At 40.5% G+C, this 21,848-nt stretch overlaps 1 protein-coding gene across 1 annotated transcript in view; it reads right to left on the bottom strand.

Moving 5' to 3' along the window:
• Positions 1-21,848, bottom strand: part of CFAP47 (cilia and flagella associated protein 47) — a 638,800-nt gene that overhangs the window by 259,892 nt on the left and 357,060 nt on the right. Inside the window, exons 46-48 of the mRNA XM_043505538.1 lie at positions 12,377-12,573; positions 7,921-8,064; positions 4,393-4,566 (exon numbers count right to left, since the gene is read on the bottom strand). Coding sequence (XP_043361473.1) covers positions 4,393-4,566; positions 7,921-8,064; positions 12,377-12,573 — 515 coding nt within the window. The remainder of the gene's footprint in view (positions 1-4,392; positions 4,567-7,920; positions 8,065-12,376; positions 12,574-21,848) is intronic.

A 21,848-nucleotide genomic window follows, 5' to 3' on the forward strand; every position in this document is an offset into this window, starting at 1 on the left:
GACCTTGCATGATAGCGTAATGTTTGGCAAAAGTGTATTCAGATGCCCAGGTGGCAGCCTTGCAAATGTCTAATGGGATATTGTTTAGAAATGCCATGGACGTCGAGATGGACCTCGTGGAATGCGCCCTGACAGTTGTTGGAGTCTGAATGCCCTTTAGCTGGTAGCATAGTCAAATACAGCCAGATATCCATTTAGAGAGCGTCTGTGTATGGGTGCTCTCTTGGACTATTACGCTATGGATATAAAGAGATTAGGAGTAGCCCAAAAGGGTTTTGTTCTGTCCAGATAAAAAGCCAAAGCCATTCTAATGTTCAGCGTGTGCCTGGTCGCCTTGAACATGGGGAGATGCAGTGGTTCGTTAATGTGGAAGGATGAGTGCACCTTGGGTAAGAATTTGGGATGGGTGAGTAATGTAACTTTCTCCTTAAGAAAGGTAGTATAAGCGGGGGTCAGCCATAAGTGCCCCATCTCCCCCACATCTCGTGGATGTGATGGCAACCAGAAAGGATACTTTCATGGACAGGTGTAACAAGGAGCAAGATGCCAAGAGTTCAAACAGTTGATGAGTTAGGACTGTTAGCAGGAGATTTAAGTCCCTGGTCCCACTGATTTTGGGGACCTAGGTGGCGAAGGAGCCGGTGACCCGGGGGCTGTTCTCCTGGGTCAGAGACTGGTCTCAGGGGCTTCTCCATGAGTATGAGTTTCAACCTCAAATCCCTGTCTCTTCGTGCCCTAGCTTTAAGTTTGCTGCAATGGGCACACTTCTGGGGAACATGGGATTCACTCACATTGTGAGCGTCCGTCTGACATTGGCATCGCCTCTCTACATAAGGTGCATCATTTGAAACCCAGTGAGCCCGGCACAACAGGGGTTAGTATCTAACTACAAGTTGAAAGAACATATTTTTTTAAATAAAGAAAGAAATGAAACTTAATACTAAAATTCTAATGGTATAAACAGGCTAACACTAAATAACTATTTATTAATCTGACTGAAAACTAGGTCTGAACGGGACTGCAGAGCTTGGTCTCAGGCCGGGGACCAATGAAAAGGAACTGAAGAGTCCAGGTTGCGCACACGACACTTCAACAGACAATGGCCTGCGGGCACCGCTGTAGGACTCTCCAAGTGGAAGCACAGGTGCGCACCTACACCTGGGGTGGAGCACCCACCTGGAGTGGAGCACCCACAGGGACACCTCTCAAAGAAGAACCGAACATTGGCTTAATACAGTTTTGAAACTTTACTATGCAAAAGAAAAATGCTGCTTTCCGTTTATTTTTTAGTAGTTGACATTTAACAAAGTACTGTATTTGCCTTTTTTTTTTTTGGCTCAGCTGCTGCCTGATTGTGTACTTCCAGTGCCAAATGAGGTGTGTGGTTAACTGGTCAGTTCGTAACTCTGGTGTTTGTAACTCTGAGGTTCTTCTGTATGTGGTCCCCCAAGAGCACGCACTCTAGGTTCCCGGCTTCTCAGCCATCACCTCTCTTGGGAAGAGACCCATGTCTCTCTCGCTCTGGACTGTTGTTTTTCCAGGCTGCACAGTTCTACACTGTGATATCCCCAGCAAGGCAGACTGCCTAAATAGGCCAACATCTATGGTTAGCTTTCTTTCCAAAGGCTATGAATAGCTGTAATTGCCAGCAGTTACAATTTACCACACAGCCCTTTATAAACAAGCACATTTATTCTTAAGGTGAATGAATTGCAGAGAAAATATACTGAAAACAATGGAAGAACCTATGCACATGCTAAAACCTACCAGAGATCACCCCAGCTCCAACCTCAGGCTCCGGTAGGTGTCAGTCCTTCAAAACCCACAATGGGTTTTTCCCCAGGCTATAAATTCATAGCTGTCCCAGATTCAGAACAACCTTGAATAGTTCATTCTTTCTTTTATACAGCTTTGCCTTTGATCATGGCCTCATATAACAGGAGATGCAACAGACAAAGGCCCACTTCTCAGGAAGTAGCTTTAAAGGGCTGGGGTGTTGCATAATCGTAGGTGGGGAATTGCATTCACCTCCCCTTAAATATTACCCAGGATTCCACTTCATATGTGTTGTCCCAAAAGTTCATTCTTGACTAACACATTGTTCAATATAGTACTTACATCACATCTCCCCCCTAAAGAGGTTACATACAATAATACAATGGACCCCCAAAATATTTAAATTTAATTTAGTAAGTTTTTTCAAGAATATTGTAGGAAAATGCCATATCTGTTACAAAAGCTTGTGTGTAGATAAGACCTTTGCGTGAAGAGGCTGAAAAGAAAAATGTGGAAGCTCCTAAAACCCAAAGATTTTATTTCTTACGTTGTTTTGTGTCTTGAACAGTGAGTCAAATGAAACCTGAGTATAAGGCAAATCCCATTCTATGGTATATTATATTTAATAAATGTAAATATTCCTTTAATAATTAAAAATACACAGATAAAGCATGGGCTTAAGAAAAATAAATGTACCCTACTACTTAGAAGTAGTGTCATGCTGATGTAGAGTAGCTACCCAAAATGGTACAGGACACTTTTTCCAGTGATGTATAATTTTTGGAGCATGATCCCATAATGCTATTAACATAATTCTACCCCAGCAATGGTAAAACATTTTCACCTGTATTACAGGCTTTGGTTTATTCTGCTCCATTGTGTCTAATGGTTTCAACCTGGAGAAATCCCATCAACAGTGGATGTCAAAGCAGAAGTGGAAGAGTAAATAACTAGTGTTGAAGTATTTCTCCTGCACTGTAGAATGAAATAAACTTGCTCATCCATTGGTCCAGGTATCATCTTTGTTGATTATGATAGTATAAATGTACAGTCTAGAGTGGGAAACAGATTCTGTGTGTGCAGAAATGAAATCCTCTTTCATGTATGCAGTATACCAAGATCCACCTAAACAATGGTAACACTACTGTATACTTAGGGTCCAATTCCAGCTACTTTACAGCACAAGAGTGGGAGAGAGTTCCAAGCTTTTTCTCTCTCTTGCACATATGCACATAGGGCAGACAGAATCTCAGTGCTTCAGCAACTCTTGACCACAACAGTAACGACACCACAGCCTATGATGATATGTACATCAAGGCAGAGGGAAAAGGTTAATGAGGCAGGGGACTATTTGGGGTCTCACTCAACTGTATACGAGCAGTTGCCTGAGGCCAGCACTAGCGAAGGACATGCTAGATTTCTATTACAAAATCTATTACAAAAAACTGTAATAGAAGCTCCCAGGTGAAGTATCCTATTCATTCTGAGAGTCAATTTTCCTGCCTCAACAGTCCACATGGTGAGTGTTGCACAGGTGCTGCGCTACAATACCCACCCTGCATCTCTGCTCCCTCCGTCCCCAGTTCCACAACCCTTTCTGCTCAGCTTTAAAAACCACAAAAGATCTCTTGGTGGTTTTTATTCACTAAGTCCAAATCTTCCCTGAATAATATTAGAAAACCTTCTCTGTGACTGGGAAGGAAAGAGGTGGTCCTCTGGTCCTGCCCCAATCCTCAGCCATCTCCTGCCTATTGGCATGCAGGAAGCCACTAGCTCTGCTACCTGGGAGTCCAATGTATCCACAAAGGGTACAGGACTTGCCTCTAATAGAGTACAGACAATTTACCATTCTAGACACATTATATGGGGAGAAGATACCTATGCCTATGTACATTGCTTTACACTTTGCATTATGAAAGATTCCTGTGACTTTTTAAAGGAGATCTTAGACCTCCATTGTTTAGAGCATGAGGGCAGAATCCGGGTTCCACAGGCAACTGTAAATCTGGCATTTCCTTACTTACAAGCACTTGATGATGCAACCTAAATAGCTTTATTTTAACAAATACAATATTTGTATATTAATAGAAAATTTATATTAAATAATACATATATGCCTAATTAAAGCCAGGGTTAAAATGTCATTTTGGCTAAAACCTAACTTTCATTGAGTATTTACAGGTTTGGAATACTGAGATTTCTAAGCTCCCGACACAGAACTCTTTTACAAGATACTCATGTTAGCAAGATTTACAAAAATTGCAATAATTAATTTTACATACGGAAACAGGCTTATCTCAAACCACTTGTAAAATATACTGAGTGAAAAAAGTGAAAAACAAAAGTATTAAATTATTTAATAGTAAGAAATAATTAAATCTTTCTTCATGAAATGTATAATAAATCATGCACGAAAGTAAAAACAATTCTGTCCTATGGAAACGTCAACTATAGTAATAACAAGCTAAATCCTATTAGATATAGAAACAATTTCTTACTGCCAAATGAAAGTTAATAAATAGGAACTATGGCAATATTCTTACTATGTTATTTTCACACCATCATTAGCATCCTTTTTGACAAAGATACATATATTCTAACATTCCACAACTTTACCTTGTATGTCAACTTGTTCTTGGTATAATTGGGCACCATTATGACCTTCTGAGTAATTTGTCTCACTTGACAGTCTATCACGATATGATCCAGTGCAAGAGGTTTCCTCCCTATTCCCTTAAGGCCAAAGATGTGTTTAGTGCCATCTGTTTCATTTTGAAGAATAAGCTTGCCCTGTGACAAAGAAAAAAATGAGAACATTTCAGCACTGCGTGAGTCTTGCATGGCTGCCAGACAAATTCCCTTAACCTAATTAATCTTGAGTCCAGGTAGTGAAACAAGCTTTCAGGGAGGTGTTGTCTGTTTAACTCTAGCATATATGTAAACACTTCTGCTGAATTAATGAAGACTAACTTAAGGAAGAATGACTTTTATTTCTAATTTTCCTATATTACAGAGTTAGCAGTATAGTGCCTCACGTATATTGATTATACACTTGTTTACTTCTACTCGGCAAAGAAATATACCTTCCAAGAAAATATTTTCTGAACCATCACTATTCCTAATTAACATGAAAAACTGGAAGAGAAAGGTACTTCTTTGTTCCAGCAGTACCCATCCAACAGAATCCTGTGCAGGAGGTGGCTCTTGGTACTAAACTTTTTTGAATCAGTTTTATTTACTATACACAAGAAAGAGACAACAATAACTCTTTCTTTTATATGTTATATGAATCCTCATACACAATAAATTACAATTAAAATTTGTCTATTTCATTTTTGTATCTTGGACTTCAACATTATTGCTAGTTTTCACATAGTAACTGTGCCTAGTAGCTTTGCCCACTGCATTGATCAGAATACTAGAATTCTAACATTTTGGGAAAATACAAAATGAGAACTCAGATCATTAATATCCTCCCTCACAACCTATGAATTTTATTCCCTCTTTGAATGATAACTGCAGCAACACATTTATGGATGAAACTAAAACAGTGAAATCTTAAAACCATTAAGTAACAAGGCTGAAGCTGACCTGTTTGCAACTCACTATTTTTTGGCTATTTAAATTCTGATCAGATTTAAATCAATGGCCTAGGAGGAAGAAACTTTGCATCTTGCTAAAATTGACGGTAGGTGAAATTTGGCCCCAAAGGGAATGATTTTGTCAAACTGTTTAAAAAAAATGAAGACCCTTGTGAAAACCATCAACTTATTTAATGATACAGTCTGGAAAGATTGGGACGAATTCCTGTGGATTATAATTTTAAAAGAAAGATGAAGAAAATGCAATCAGCATCAGAACTATCTACTGAACTCCAGCATCCACAGCTTTCTTTCATAAGGTAACTCCATTTTGGGGATCCTCATTCTGGTAGGAAAGATAAAGAGCAGATGCATCAATACTACACTAACAGATAATGAGAGTTTTAAGAGTATTGAGAGAGCAGGGACCTGCCGGGAAAGTCTCCATAATAATGAGAACCTTGGGGGAAATCCTGGCCCCATTCAAATCAATGACAAAGTTCCCATTGACTTCAGTGGAGCCAGGATTTCACCACTAGAGTACAGACAAGGGTATTAAACTAGTCCAGGCTGGAGAGAAAGGACCGCACTACAAAAGTGACAGAATCTGTCCTCTGGGTGGGAGTACATAGGTTTTGTCACAGGTTTCAGAGTAGCAGCCGTGTTAGTCTGTATTCGCAAAAAGAAAAGGAGTACTTGTGGCACCTTAGAGACTAACAAATTTATTAGAGCATAAGCTTTCGTGAGCTACAGCTCACTTCATCGGATGCATCGGATGAAGTGAGCTGTAGCTCACGAAAGCTTATGCTCTAATAAATTTGTTAGTCTCTAAGGTGCCACAAGTACTCCTTTTCTTTTTTCATAGGTTTTGTGTGGGTGACCTACCTCTTGATATTTTGCTGTGAGACTGAGATTCCAAAGAACTGGTGTTTCATGCCTGACCGGTTGTGTGTAGGGATCTACATGTGATACACGTCTGCTGAGTATGTGCAAACACACTAAATGCTTTATACCTACATAAATAGAATTTGGATATGTGATGAGATATATATATATATATATATATGTATATCATCACATATCCAAATTCTATTCTCATGTACACTGAAATAACTCCTCTGAAGCCAGTGAAGTTGCACCAGTGTAACAGAGTGAACTATGGCTATCCACACACAGAGATTATATACTCCAAACAAAAATATTGTGCAGTATCTGTGCCTAACAAATAAATAATAATGATTAATAATATTAGTGTAACATTAAGAATGAGAAACCAAACACTCAAAAGTTAGAAAATACAGAGTTAAACACAAATACTCAACTCTTAAATCTAACCCTTCATGCATATCCTTTAAAATGTGGCCTCTCCTTACATCCTATATTATTTTTCAAATATAATATATAATTCAAACATACAAAAAGCTTATTGAAAATAATTAATAATTGCTAAGGATAAAATATACCAAACTCCAACTCTCATGAAGCAGGAAATATAGAGTACAACCACACAACGATCTTAACTCTGTTGTCTGTGTAATGACAAAAAGAAAAGGAGTACTTGTGGCACCTTAGAGCTTACTTTCGTAAGCTCATGAAAGCTTATGCTCAAATAAATTTGTTAGTCTCTAAGGTGCCACAAGTACTCCTTTTTTTTTTTGTGAATACAGACTAACACGCCTGCAATTCTGAAACCTGTGTAATGACAGTTTTCCCAGGGAATAATTCCATATTCCCTAGCTTGGGTTGTTTTAGTTTCGATGAGTTTTGTCTTTAGGACTATTAACTGTTTTAGGAGGGTTTGTATTTTTGTTACTGGATTTGTGAACTACATTATACTGATGTTAGTAAGGAATCTGAATAGCTTATTGTAGTTTGTAGAAAGCAATTATTCTGTGTTAGGCAAAAGAGTGGTACTGTAAATTTGTGTTTTTGTATGGCATGCCAAACACCAGAGTAGCTCAGTACAAACTGCTTCCTGTTAAAAGCTGAAACAGCCCTTGCCCTGGTATGTACCTCATAATATCCAGAATGGCAACTACCATTGGCACAGAGTGCCTGGGAATCCACCCCAATGTGAGCAATGACATAACTATCAATGGAAATTAATGAATGAACTAATATAACATCCATTCCTATAGAATCCCCATGGCATATATATGCAATGAGGGATACTCATTGTTATTAAAGAACCTTAAAATTGGCATTTCCTGAATTTACTGATTAAATAAAGGCTGGAATGCACTGTACATATTTGTAATTAGAGTGTTTGCAATTTGTATAGAATACCTAATAATTTTATTAAAATTAGGTGGGCAGAGAGAGAGGGTAGGACCACGAGAAAAGAAAAATTGACCATACAAAATATTAGCCTAAGCTCCCCTGAGGGCAGCTTATTTCATGAACATCCTCAGGAAAAGGTCTTGCCCTGAATAATCCTGATTCAGAAAACCTTGTAAGCAGATGCTTAATGTTAAACACCTGCTTAAGGGGTTTCCTGGAGTGTAGGCACAGTTTTATGTGTTGCGGCACTTCTTATAAAGGCTGAAAGTCTCTTTTCTCTTACCAGAGTTACACACTCAGCAATGGGCTTAAACATGAGAGGATACTGTGATGTTTCACCTGGACCCACATATATGAGAGGAGGGCCATAAAAACAATGTCCCTGTAGGATTGCTTGAAGTTTCCAGTCCTGATGAGACATATTACTCTGGGGGAAAAAAAACAGATGTCATCCAAATGGTACTTTTAAAGTTATAACATACAATTGCAATTGCAATTGCAGCTACATTTAACTTTCTAACCATTAATTCTTAGAATGGACACCAAATCAGATCACAATCTTTATTTTTTCAAAAGTGCCAACTCAGAGCAGATTTTAGGAAAATAAAGATTATATTTTTAAAAGCTTAAATTTATTCAACCATAAGTTCAATAATGCTGGCACTATAGGTACTAGTAGGAATGCTCTAAAAATTCATGTATTACGTACTCATACTATAAAATAAGTTTGATTGTACTTATAATTATGGGCTCAATCTAACCATATGCACTTAGATACTGACTCTGCTGAACACTAAACTGTTTAGCAGACAGACAGTCCTGTGGCAGAACCCAAAGTATGAAAGAAAAAAACAACAGTTATGTGTTGACAAGTTGGAGGCTCAATGGGAGATGAAGAGTTCATGCAAATACGTTTTTCTCTCATGCTCCACAACATCAGAATCTCATCCTCTTTAAAACCAGCACACCCTTTATCCAGCAACACACAAAAGAAACTCCAGTTCTAGGAGCAGGCCCAATAGACAGGCTGAGCAGATCAATATCCATTATCTTACTTATTATTTAAAAAGGAAAATAAAATTCGGAGAAATAAAGATCCCCATCATTTTGATTGGTTATCGGCATGGTAAAAAGGAGCAAAGTTGAAATTTTGGAGCAGAATATGGTTCCTTTATTATTTTTTTTTCCTATGGCTGACAGATCTACTCATGATGTCAGCCAGGAAATATGGCTTAAAATAGCCATAGGCCTTTGATTCCCCTATCAGTACAGAGACAGAGACCAATACATGATGTAAACTGCTCTCTCTGGCCTCAAACAGGAAAAGATCTGTCAGCCAGAGAAGAGCAACTGTATCACCTTCGAAATTCTTCCATAGCTGAATGCTGTTCATTAGCTGAAGAAGGACCTGCCCACACATGGAAATACAGTGTCACATTATTAATCTGTAGTAATCACACTATTATGCCCGAGATACTGCAAAATTTCCTTATACATAGAACAGAAAAAACTATATCAATACATAGCTTCAAGTAATAGAATTATTAATTTTACTTTTAAAAAACAACTTTAAAATTGCATAGAACAACAACACTATCAAAGTCAAAACAATAAAATGTTAGGAAATGCCAAAATTTAGGTTGCCTGGGCAATCTTAATTCTAATACCTTGGACATTTGCATTACCATACATTTTTTAATTTTCTGACCCCTGCTTTGTTCAGGGCTTGATCCAAAGCCCATAGAAGTCATTGGGAGTCTTTCCATTGATTCCCTTTGGCTTTGGATCAGCTTGTGAGTGTACAGGATGATCAGTGCACAGGAAATCATGCAAGATTATGGAACAGATGAGGCTGTTGACTGTAGAACCTCTGCCTCATTCCTTCAAGAAACTGTAGTTTCTACACCTGCATCTCCAAACCTCGGATCTTTTCCTCCATCAGTTCTATAAGATGGCATTTCATGCAGAAAAAACTCTTACCGGTTCCCCCCTCCAGGATCATGTACATACCACAGCTTTCACATCCAGTCATCCTCAATGTCTCTTCACAACAGCAGCTGAAGTCAATGTGTGCTGTGGAAGCTGAGCACTGCACCCATTAAGGCAGTGTGCTCTGAAGAAATGAGCACAGGATTGGGATTCAAAAGACTCTGACATCTTATCCTCACTCTGCCACTAGCTCACTGTGTAGCCTGGGCAAGTCACCTTGCCTTTCAGTTTCCATTCCCCCACTTGTAAAACTGGGAATAATAATTTGCCCACCTGCCACACCAGAGTGCTGTGAGGATTAATTTGTTAATGTCTCTACAGTACTTTGAACAGAAAGTGCTATAAAATGCTAAACACCATCCAAAATCATCAGGCCTCAAGTGTCAAGTTGGGGAAATTTCATCCTTAATACACCAAATTTCATCATCTGTTAAAACACTCCCTTCCATACAGGGGTGTTGCAAAGATAAACTCATTAATGTCAAGTATCACTCCTGTGATGAATGCCATAGAAAAGCCCACGAAGAAATTATTCCTTCTCTATTCAGAGCTGGGTATAGTGGCCTGCAGTAAATAAGACCTGCGGGACACATAAAATGAGGAGGACAAAAATATTGAACCACCATTTCATTCCTTGCACACCATCTACCTTGCACACTGAAGGTAACAGGGGCCCTGTGGAAAATGTAAATAAAGTATGTAATTCTTCAATTAAAGACTGTGTCATTATGCATATACACAAGAAAGTAGAAACTTATGTTGCCCAGATAACCTTAAATTCGGATACGTCTCAACTTTTTAGTGCTTTATTTGCAAATTTAATAACATTTTAAAACAGGCTGGGATCTGTGTGCGTGTGTGTGTGTGCGTGTGTGTATGTGTGTTTTCTAAACGTACATTTAATACAACCCCATGATTTTTCCCTGTTTCTTTTGTCTTAATAATAAAAAGATAATGCAAGGAAAAGAGAGTGAAAAGATTGCATTCAGAGATGTTTCACTTTCAGTGTTTCTTCGTTAACTACTTTCAGAACAACCTCCTTGGTTATTTTCAGTGTTTCACTGTGCTTTCACAATACTATCCTTCTCCAGACAAGCTACTGATCTCGTGTCTGATCATGGATCCCTCCCCTCTTCTCGTCCCATCAGATCTCAGTGTGACTTTCTCAGTGTGACTATCACTCTCTATTCTTCCTGACCACCTCACACAAAATATGGTATGTGCAGCACTCTCAGTTCCTGGTGCAAACCTTAAGTAACATTTTTACTTCTAACAGAACCTTTAAGTCTTCCTTTTGTTGTTTTATGCCACATTGTTTTCTCTCTTTATCTTTTAATTTGAGACAGTCTGCTGACGGCCTCAAAAGCTTGAAAATGTCTTCTCTGAAGAAGATACCCAACCCTACAGCTCAAAATTCACACTTTGACTCTTTCTCTCTCTAATCTATTTTTTAGACTGTCGGCTTATACCATAATTATGCACTATGGGATTTCTTGCATCAGTTTCTGGAGCATCAGGTCCTGGTCGTTGCCGGAGATAAATTATTAGAGTAGATCAGAATAGTTATTAATCTAGTATGTTAATTACTGAACCCCTCTCTTACACCATAGTTTCTTAGTATTGAACGCTTCAAATATTTAACTTTTGAATACACTTTTCTAATGTATCTATATTACATATTATTAGGGCTCTGTATCTGTCACGGAGGTTGCGGAAGTCACGGATTCCGTGACTTTCTGCGACCTCCGTGATTTCTGCAGTGACAAGTGAGGCTAACACCGGGGCCACCCAAGCAGCTGGCTCCGGGGCCAGCTGTCCAGTGGCCTGAGGGCCAGCCACAATGACCACTCTTGGAGCACCTCTGCAGCCAGCTTCACTGGCTGCTGCTCAGGTGGCCCCGGGCAGCTTGCCCCGGGAACGGCCTGAGTAGCGGCCGGTATGTCTAGCCCCAGGGTCTTCCTGAGCAGCGGTCCCTGGGGTGGCCAGAGCAGCTGCTGCTCGGTGGCCCAGGCAGCGGTCCCAGGGCAGCAGAAGCAGCTGCTGCTCCAGCAGATCCCTGCAGCTGGTGCTGCTGGCCATGGCCACCCTCCAAGCAGTGGCCCCCCCGGGATGCCCACACCAGTAGTGCCATCCCCTATCCTCCAAAATTTAGTCAGGGGTATTTATAGTATAAGTCATGGACATGTCATGGGCTGTGAATTTTTGTTCATTTCCCATGACCTGTCCATAACTTTTACTAAAAATACCCATGACTAAATTGTAGCCTTACGTATTATTTACAACCTCACATTTCTCTTAAAAATTATTTTTAAAAACAATTTCTTTTTTGTGGGGAAAAAATACATTAATATGATCTGTACAATATTTAATTCCGCTATCATGCTCCTTAATTCAGATTTCTGCTTTCCTTCCATTGCCAGAAGTCTTACATGTAGTATTCATACTACTCATACCAACCTTTTCCCCACTACTTGCAATATCCTGTATGTTAATAAGTGTCAGTTACAGAAGAAAAATCATTAGGAATAACAGACTAAATAGTTATTTAGGTGGACCGAAAACAATAAGTAACTCTTTTCCATAAACAAGTTTTATGTTTACATACCATTTAGACTTTGGGCAACAAGATAAAGTTAGTATTTCAGTACTTTTGTGGGTTTTATGATACATAGATATTCATTTTAATTTAAAAGGCTGAATCCAATAATCCTGAATCTTGATTTAACCTTCTAATTATAAAATGGACTTACTATCGGTAGGTCCTGAATCACGGCCTGATAGGCTGGTGTTACAAATTCAAGCTCAGCCTCAGCACTGTCTGTATTCACCACACACTCAATCAAGTAGACCCGGATATCATAGGAAGATTGCAGCAGAATCTGGCAGGGATAGCGACCAGGATATTGTGGAGTAAATTTTATAGGAAGTTCAACTGCTGTATCTTTATCTTAAAAAAAAAAAAAAGTATAATTATGTAAAGTGTTCCAAAAATATTTCACACACAAACATCCGGAGAGACATTGCAGTTTGTATAAGGAGATTCTTTCCACAGTACACACATCAGGCAAGTAACTCTGGAATCACAGATGTCTTTTCACTTATACATAGCCAAAATTAATTTTGCTAGAGAGAAACTTTTGAATATATTTAAGCTTCCAAATAACATTATTTTGTATAATTTCTTGTTCTGCGTAGAGAAAATATATATATAAGCTCTATTTACTTATTATATTTAGAAAAGTTTATTGCATATGAATCTTTTGCCAGATACCATATACATAGTGACTACCACTTAAAAACATTTGTCTACAATTATCATGCAGTGGTATCTGACACAGACTCAGACTTTAAAGTTTTAAAGTCTGACTCAGACTTTAAAGTGACCATCATGATAATCTAATCTAACACTGCAGGCCAAAGAACCTCACCCACCCACTCCTGTAATAGACCCATCATCTCTGTCTGAGTTACTGAAGTCCTCAAATCATGGTTAAAGACTTCAAGTTACAGAGAATCCACCATTTACATTAGTTTAAACCTTCAAGTGACTCGTGCCCCATGCTGCAGAGGAAGGCAAAAAAATCCTACAGTCTCTACCAATCTGAACCAGGGGAAAATTCCTTCCCGATCCCAAATATGGTGATCAGTTAGAGCGTGAGCATGTGGGCAAGACCCTCCAGTCAGATACCTGGGAAAGAATTCTCTGGAGTAACTCAGAGCTCTCCCCATCTAGTGTCCCATCAGCGGCTCTTAAAGATATTTACTACCAGCAGTCGCAGATGGCTACATGCCATTGTAAGAAGTTTCATCATATCATTCCCTCATAAACTTATTAAGATCATTGTTAAAGCCAGTCAGGACATAACTCAGTATAGAAAATAACTATAATATTGCAGATACCATTGACCATAACACTCCCCCTGTAATCTACACATCTCTCTTTATGTGATCCAGGGCAAAGGGTCAGCCTCCTCCATGAACTCTGCAGAGGGCCCAGTGCAGAAAAGGAGGGGAAGACATGTGAGGCAAGATAGTGGCTGTGAGCAGAAAGAGGTATGGGTATTCCCAGGAGCAGCCCCCCACAAGCCCTTCAGGGAATTCGCAAAAAGTGAATGCAGCTTGCAGCGACAATAGCTTCTCTGTGGTTCCCTTTATGCTGAAGAATGCACCTTCATGAGGACTTCCAAGGGTAGCTACCAGTGCAGAAAGACCTACATGTAATGTAGAGCAGTACAGAGGCACAGAACTTTAATACAGCTGGAACTGAGATCCACAGGGTTTGAAGACACCACCACCCAGTTTGTTCCACAAGGGAGGACATATCCCACCTACCTCAGCTAAGAGCTTGGAAAAGAACTCATACAATAGTTTCCTCCTCCACTCTCCCCTGCACTGGGTTATTTTGTAGAAAGGAGGCAATCAGGCTCAATGTGTGACATTATTTTCAAATTATATTTTAATGGCAACTATTGTGTTTTAAAAATGCAATCAATCTTCATTTACAATGCTGCTCTCTTTCACAAATGATATTGCCCACTTATTCAATTTTCACCTCTCTGAAAATTATACAGCAAACCAATACTTCCCTGTTGCTTGACTATGTTCCAAAAAGTGGATACTTCTCTTGTCTGTTCCCTCCATTATTTCATAAAAATAGCTCAAGTTCAAAGGATGAATAATATACTATTACTATGTAATATAATATATTACATTATGAGCTTTTCAACATTACAAGGCTATCAAAAAGATTATAAATTGTACCTCAGGTTCAACTGTCTCTGAAATAAATTAGCTTGTTCTCTCATAAAGACAAGATTAATGACCTGCTAATTTATGAATTATTACTCTTTTTCTGTTTTGTCACTAAGTTATTATTCCCAACGGCTATCTTCCAAAAAAATGTCCCAGGTTTGTCAGTTATGCAAGTAATAAAACTCCCTTTCTTATACTTGATTCATAAATATATTTCCTGCAAATTTTACTGTAACCCTATCTGATCAGTCAATTTGTGGGAGTACATAGAGGATATCCAAACCAATATACACATCTAAATCATTAGTGATATATTTTAAGTACTTGCAGTACTTCAAGGTAAGATGGAATTGTGACATTGCACTCCAAATGTTTTATGAAAATATGCTTTGGATGTGAATATAATGTAACTGAAATTTGCTTTATGCAAAAAGTCTCTTGTAAGGTATCATCACAAAGCTTATAATCTACTGAGTGTGTTCATCCTATTTGTATGCATGCATCATTCTTGTATCTGAAGCTAGAAATATAAAGTATAACTCTGAGGTCCTATTGTAATTATGCAAATTGTGGGCCATTAATGGTGGTTTAGAATCTTGATGGCTCCCATTAACCAGAACAATTGACTGTAGATGGCTTTGTTTACTTGCAAGCCTTCCTGTGAGTCAGTCCCAGAAGAATGGAGGCTGGAGTCTCACAGGACATGTGCCTATATCACATGATACTGGAATCCATCTTAAATCTGGTACTTTTCCATTTAGGAGAAGGAGTGGGGACCCAGAGAGACAAAAGATTTGCACCTGGTGCCAAAGCTATAAAAGGGGGTGGAATAGAACAAAGAGGGGTGCCAGTCATGAGAAAACCCCTAGTTTCCACCTAAGATGTCTGCTGGAACTAACAAGGACTGTATCAGGGGAAAGGATTTGGAGTTTAGTCTGTGAAAGAAGCTTATTGGAACATCTCTGAGGGTGAGATTTTATCTGTAATCAGTTTCTTAATGTACTAGGCTTAAACTTGCTTGTTTTTGCTTTATTTTGCTTGGTGACCTACTTTTTTCTGTCTGTTATTACTTGAAACCACTTATTTCCTACCTTTTATACTTAATAAAATCACGTTTGTTTATTAATTAACCCAGAGTAAGTGATTAATACCTGGGGGAGCAAACAGATATCTCTCTATCAAATAGATAGAGATAGCAAATAGATATCTCTCTATCAGTGTTATAGAGGGTGGACAATGTATGAGTTTACCCTGTATAAGCTTTATACAGAGTAAAGCGGATTTATGTGGGGTTTGGATCCCATTGGGAACTGGGTGTCTGGGTGCTGGGGATAGGTGACCTGCTGAGCAGTTTTTGGTTAAAATCTGCAGCTTTGGGGGCACGGATCAGACCTGGGTCTATGTTGTAGCAGGCTTGCATGTCTGGCTCAACAAGGCAGGGCTCTGGAGTCTCAAGCTTTGGCAGGGAAAACAGGCTCAGAGGTAATCTCAGCACGACAGGTGACAGTCCCAAGCGGGTCTCTGTGACCAAACCAGTCATAGGAATGTCTGTCCTCACATGGTCCAGTTATTGTCAATATAATGTAGTATATTTTGTATGATGTGGAAGCTCCAAAATGTTTTTAGTAATAAGAGGAATTTTAAAATGTTATGTACTATAGAAGCTTATTATTGGGGTAAATACTGCTCCCCCTATTGTACCCCTATGATCATTTAGAGTCCACTCCTGACTCACCAGAACAAATTCAGTTGTATTACACAGTGGGGAGGGCAGTTTATCACATCCTCCATAAGGTTCTATAGCCCCCATGTGCCATTGACATGTGCTGCAACTGCAACTGGGGATAAATTCCTCCGTTCATAAGCCCTGTGGAAATGCATTCTGCTAACACAGGCTGTGAGCTGGGAAGATTATTTCCTATAGTATTTTTAGTCAGGACATTCAAGTGTTTCACAAGACACTCAAGACCAATAATATTAGTCAGGATAAAATCTAGTAAATTAACAACTAAAATTCTTCATTTTAAATGTTAATTTAATATAGTGGTGCATGAGTAGCCGATCACTAGACCAATCATCCCCCAAAATTTTTGTCCACATCCCTCCCTTACCTGATCTGTGCCCCTCCAGGAGCCACAGCTGGGAGCCGGGGCTGGGAGCTGGGCCAGCGCTGCCACTGGGGCCTCAGCCAGGAGCGAGGCCGCGGTCAGGACCAGGGGCTGCGGCAGGGTGTGGGCCTGCAATCAGGGCCAGGAGCCAAGCTTGGGAGCAGAGCTGTGTCCGGGAGTGGGGATGGGAGCCGGTGGCCGAGGCTGGGGCCAGGGCTAGGGCTGAGGTCAGAGTAGAGATGGGGGAAGAACAGGGTTGGTGGTGCTCCCTCTGTCCCCATAGGGGCTGGCCTGCCCCCCCTCGAATATTCCTAATCAGCCTCCTAGGGGGACTTGTCCCATAGTCTGGGGACCACTGCACTAGACCCATCTATGGTTGTTGCATTTTGTATATCCTAAAGGTGAAATGTATGCCTTATGGATATTATATTTATTTTTTATAAAAAAGAATCTCTTCCCAATATTTACAATATTTGGTTTGGGCAGTGCTTTTATAAAATATTCACTTCACATGCATAAAGCAAATATTTAAATTCAGGAATAGATAATTTGATTAACTATGATCAATGAAAGGGAAAGCAAAGAAATCTGTAATGTTTATTTCATATGGTCAAGTACTTTACTCCCTAGAAAATGATTTAAGTGAGACTGAATCGTCAAGTCAAATCAATTACAAGAAATACTTTCTAAAAATCTTCCGAGATAAATGGAGGTTGTTCCCTTCTTCAGAATGCCACTTTTAATGCATGCAGTCAGGTAATCAGGACATAAGATTTTCTCAAATCAAATTTTTTTTTCTTTTTCTGTCTCTCGCACTTCAGTAAGCACAAAGGCTTTTGCAAAGATTAAATTAGCAATGAATTCACTGACTTGCTGAAAATCATCCACAGGGTCACAACAGAAGCAACCAGGGCAGCAGTTGAGAGCACATGTAGGAAAGTGGGGATGGTGGACAACAGCCAGGCCAACTCCTTACATCAGGACCTGCACTATGATTCCCTGGAGATGAATGATGGCCCCAAGCTTCTCCCTGGACCCAGTGAGAAGCAGAAAACACCAGCAATAGTGGATGTGATTTCTCCAGATGGGGATTTTTCTTTTGCAGGGATTGTGTGCATGGGTTGTGGGGGATAGGATAGCAGGATGCTCTGGGAGCTCCCCAATCCCTGATGGCTGTGAGAAGACAGAAGAGAACAGGGTAGAGGAGATGGGGATTTTCCCCTGTAGTTTGGGGGCCCAAATGGAAAACCCTGACTAAATTTGAAATTTGTAGCACTCTCCCCACACAGAAAAAGTTTAATACATTTTTATGAAGGGACTAACTCCCCAGAGTGATTTTATGGGGGGTGGGATGTGGTATTCTGCACTGGTAACTTTGAGAATTATAGATGCTTTTTTCAGAGTAGCAGCCGTGTTAGTCTGTATTCGCAAAAAGAAAAGGAGTACCCGTGGCACCTTAGAGACTAACAAATTTATTAGAGCATAAGCTTTCGTGAGCTACAGCTCACTTCATCGGATGCATTTGGTGGAAAAAGCAGAGGAGAGATTTATATACACACACACACACACACAGAGAACATGAAACAATGGGTTTATCATACACACTGTAAGGAGAGTGATCACTTAAGATAAGCCATCACCAGCAGCGGGGGGGGGGGGGGGGAAGAGAAAGAAGGAAAACCTTTCATGGTGACAGGCAAGGTAGGCCAATTCCAGCAGTTAACAAGAATATCAGATTTCAGAGTAGCAGCCCTGTTAGTCTGTATTCGCAAAAAGAAAAGGAGTACCCGTGGAACCTTAGAGACTAACAAATTTATTAGAGCATAAGCTTTCGTGAGCTACATCGTGAGATACATCGGAAATGCATCCGATGAAGTGAGCTGTAGCTCACGAAAGCTTATGCTCTAATAAATTTGTTCGTCTCTAAGGTGCCACGGGTACTCCTTTTCTTTTCAAGAATATCAGAGGAACAGTGGGGGGTGGGGTGGGAGGGAGAAATACCATGGGGAAATAGTTTTACTTTGTGTAATGACTCATCCATTCCCAGTCTCTATTCAAGCCTAAGTTAATTGTATCCAGTTTGCAAATTAATTCCAATTCAGCAGTCTCTCGTTGGAGTCTGTTTTTCAAGCTTTTTTGTTGAAGTATAGCCACTCTTAAGTCTGTGATCGAGTGACCAGAGAGATTGAAGTGTTCTCCAACTGGTTTTTGAATGTTATAATTCTTGACGTCTGATTTGTGTCCATTCATTCTTTTACGTAGAGACTGTCCAGTTTGGCCAATGTACATGGCAGAGGGGCATTGCTGGCACATGATGGCATATATCACATTGGTAGATGCGCAGGTGAAGGAGCCTCTGATAGTGTGGCTGATGTGATTAGGCCCTATGATGGTATCCCCTGAATAGATATGTGGACAGAGTTGGCAACGGGCTTTGTTGCAAGGATAGGTTCCTGGGTTAGTGGTTCTGTTGTGTGGTGTGTGGTTGCTGGTGAGTATTTGCTTCAGATTGGGGGGCTGTCTGTAAGCAAGGACTGGTCTGTCTCCCAAGATCTGTGAGAGTGATGGGTCGTCCTTCAGGATAGGTTGTAGATCCTTGATGATGCGTTGGAGAGGTTTTAGTTGGGGGCTGAAGGTGATGGCTAGTGGCGTTCTGTTGTTTTCTTTGTTGGGCCTGTCCTGTAGTAGGTGACTTCTGGGTACTCTTCTGGCTCTGTCAATCTGTTTCTTCACTTCAGCAGGTGGGTATTGTAGTTGTAGGAATGCATGATAGAGATCTTGTAGGTGTTTGTCTCTGTCTGAGGGGTTGGAGCAAACGCGGTTATATCGTAGAGCTTGGCTGTAGACAATGGATCGAGTGGTATGATCTGGATGAAAGCTAGAGGCATGTAGGTAGGAATAGCGGTCAGTAGGTTTCCGATATAGGGTGGTGTTTATGTGACCATCACTTATTAGCACCGTAGTGTCCAGGAAGTGGATCTCTTGTGTGGACTGGTCCAGGCTGAGGTTGATGGTGGGATGGAAATTGTTGAAATCATGGTGGAATTCCTCAAGAGCTTCTTTTCCATGGGTCCAGATGATGAAGATGTCATCAATGTAGCGCAAATAGAGTAGGGGCATTAGGGGACGAGAGCTGAGGAAGCGTTGTTCTAAGTCAGCCATAAAAATGTTGGCATACTGTCGGGCCATGCGGGTACCCATCGCAGTGCCGCTGATTTGAAGGTATACATTGTCACCAAATGTGAAATAGTTATGGGTCAGGACAAAGTCACAAAGTTCAGTCACCAGGTTAGCCGTGACAGTATCGGGGATACTGTTCCTGACGGCTTGTAGTCCATCTTTGTGTGGAATGTTGGTGTAGAGGGCTTCTACATCCATAGTGGCTAGGATGGTGTTTTTAGGAAGATCACCAATGGACTGTAGTTTCCTCAGGAAGTCAGTGGTGTCTCGAAGATAGCTGGGAGTGCTGGTAACGAAGGGCCTGAGGAGGGAGTCTACATAGCCAGACAATCCTGCTGTCAGGGTGCCAATGCCTGAGATGATGGGGCGTCCAGGATTTCCAGGTTTATGGATCTTGGGTAGCAGATAGAATACCCCAGGTCGGGGCTCCAGGGGTGTGTCTGTGCAGATTTGTTCTTGTGCTTTTTCAGGGAGTTTCTTGAGCAAATGCTGTAGTTTCTTTTGGTAACTCTCAGTGGGATCAGAGGGTAATGGCTTGTAGAAAGTGGTGTTGGAGAGCTGCCTAGTAGCCTCTTGTTCATACTCCGACCTATTCATGATGACGACAGCACCTCCTTTGTCAGCCTTTTTGATTATGATGTCAGAGTTGTTTCTGAGGCTGTGGATGGCACTGTGTTCTGCATGGCTGAGGTTATGGGGTAAGCGATGCTGCTTTTCCACAATTTCAGCTCGTGCACGTCGGCGGAAGCAGTCTATGTAGAAATCCAGGCTGCTGTTTCGACCTTCAGGAGGAGTCCACCCAGAATCCTTCTTTTTGTAGTGTTGGCAGGAAGGTCTCTGTGGGTTAATATGTTGGTCAGAGGTGTGTTGGAAATATTCCTTGAGTCTGAGACGTCGAAAATAGGATTCTAGGTCACCACAGAACTGTATCATGTTCGTGGGGGTGGAGGGGCAAAAGGAGAGGCCCCGAGATAGGACAGATTCTTCTGCTGGGCTAAGAGTAAAGTTGGATAGATTAACAATATTGCTGGGTGGGTTACAGGAACCATTGTTGTGGCCCCTTGTGGCATATAGTAGTTTAGATAGCTTAGTGTCCTTTTTCTTTTGTAGAGAAGCAAAGTGTGTTTTGTAAATGGCTTGTCTAGTTTTTGTGAAGTCCAGCCACGAGGAAGTTTGTGTAGAAGGTTGGTTCTTTATGAGAGTATCCAGTTTTGAGAGCTCATTCTTAATCTTTCCCTGTTTGCTGTAGAGGATGTTGATCAGGTGGTTCCGCAGTTTCTTTGAGAGTGTGTGGCACAAGCTGTCAGCATAGTCTGTGTGGTATGTAGATTGTAATGGATTTTTTACCTTCAGTCCTTTCGGTATGATGTCCATCTGTTTGAATTTGGAGAGGAAGATGATGTCTGTCTGTATCTGTGCGAGTTTTTTCATGAATTTGACAGATTTCCACTCTATACGGCTAAATTCAGTGCCTTGCATAATGACAGGTTTCAGAGTAGCAGCCGTGTTAGTCTGTATTCGCAAAAAGAAAAGGAGTACCCGTGGCACCTTAGAGACTAACAAATTTATTAGAGCATAAGCTTTCGTGAGCTACAGCTCACTTCATCGGATGCATTTGGTGGAAAAAGCAGAGGAGAGATTTATATACACACACACACACACACACACAGAGAACATGAAACAATGGGTTTATCATACACACTGTAAGAAGAGTGATCACTTAAGATAAGCCATCACCAGCAGCGGGGGGGGGGGGGGGGGGGCGGCGGGAAAGAAGGAAAACTTTTCATGGTGACAGGCAAGGTAGGCTAATTCCAGCAGTTAACAAGAATATCAGAGGAACAGTGGGGGGTGGGGTGGGAGGGAGAAATACCATGGGGAAATAGTTTTACTTTGTGTAATGACTCATCCATTCCCAGTCTCTATTCAAGCCTAAGTTAATTGTATCCAGTTTGCAAATTAATTCCAATTCAGCAGTCTCTCGTTGGAGTCTGTTTTTCAAGCTTTTTTGTTGAAGGATAGCCACTCTTAGGTCTGTGATTGAGTGACCAGAGAGATTGAAGTGTTCTCCAACTGGTTTTTGAATGTTATAATTCTTGACGTCTGATTTGTGTCCATTCATTCTTTTACGTAGAGACTGTCCAGTTTGGCCAATGTACATGGCAGAGGGGCATTGCTGGCA

The sequence above is a fragment of the Dermochelys coriacea genome, chromosome 1 (genome assembly GCF_009764565.3).
Source record: "Dermochelys coriacea isolate rDerCor1 chromosome 1, rDerCor1.pri.v4, whole genome shotgun sequence".
Taxonomy (NCBI): Eukaryota; Metazoa; Chordata; order Testudines; family Dermochelyidae; genus Dermochelys; species Dermochelys coriacea.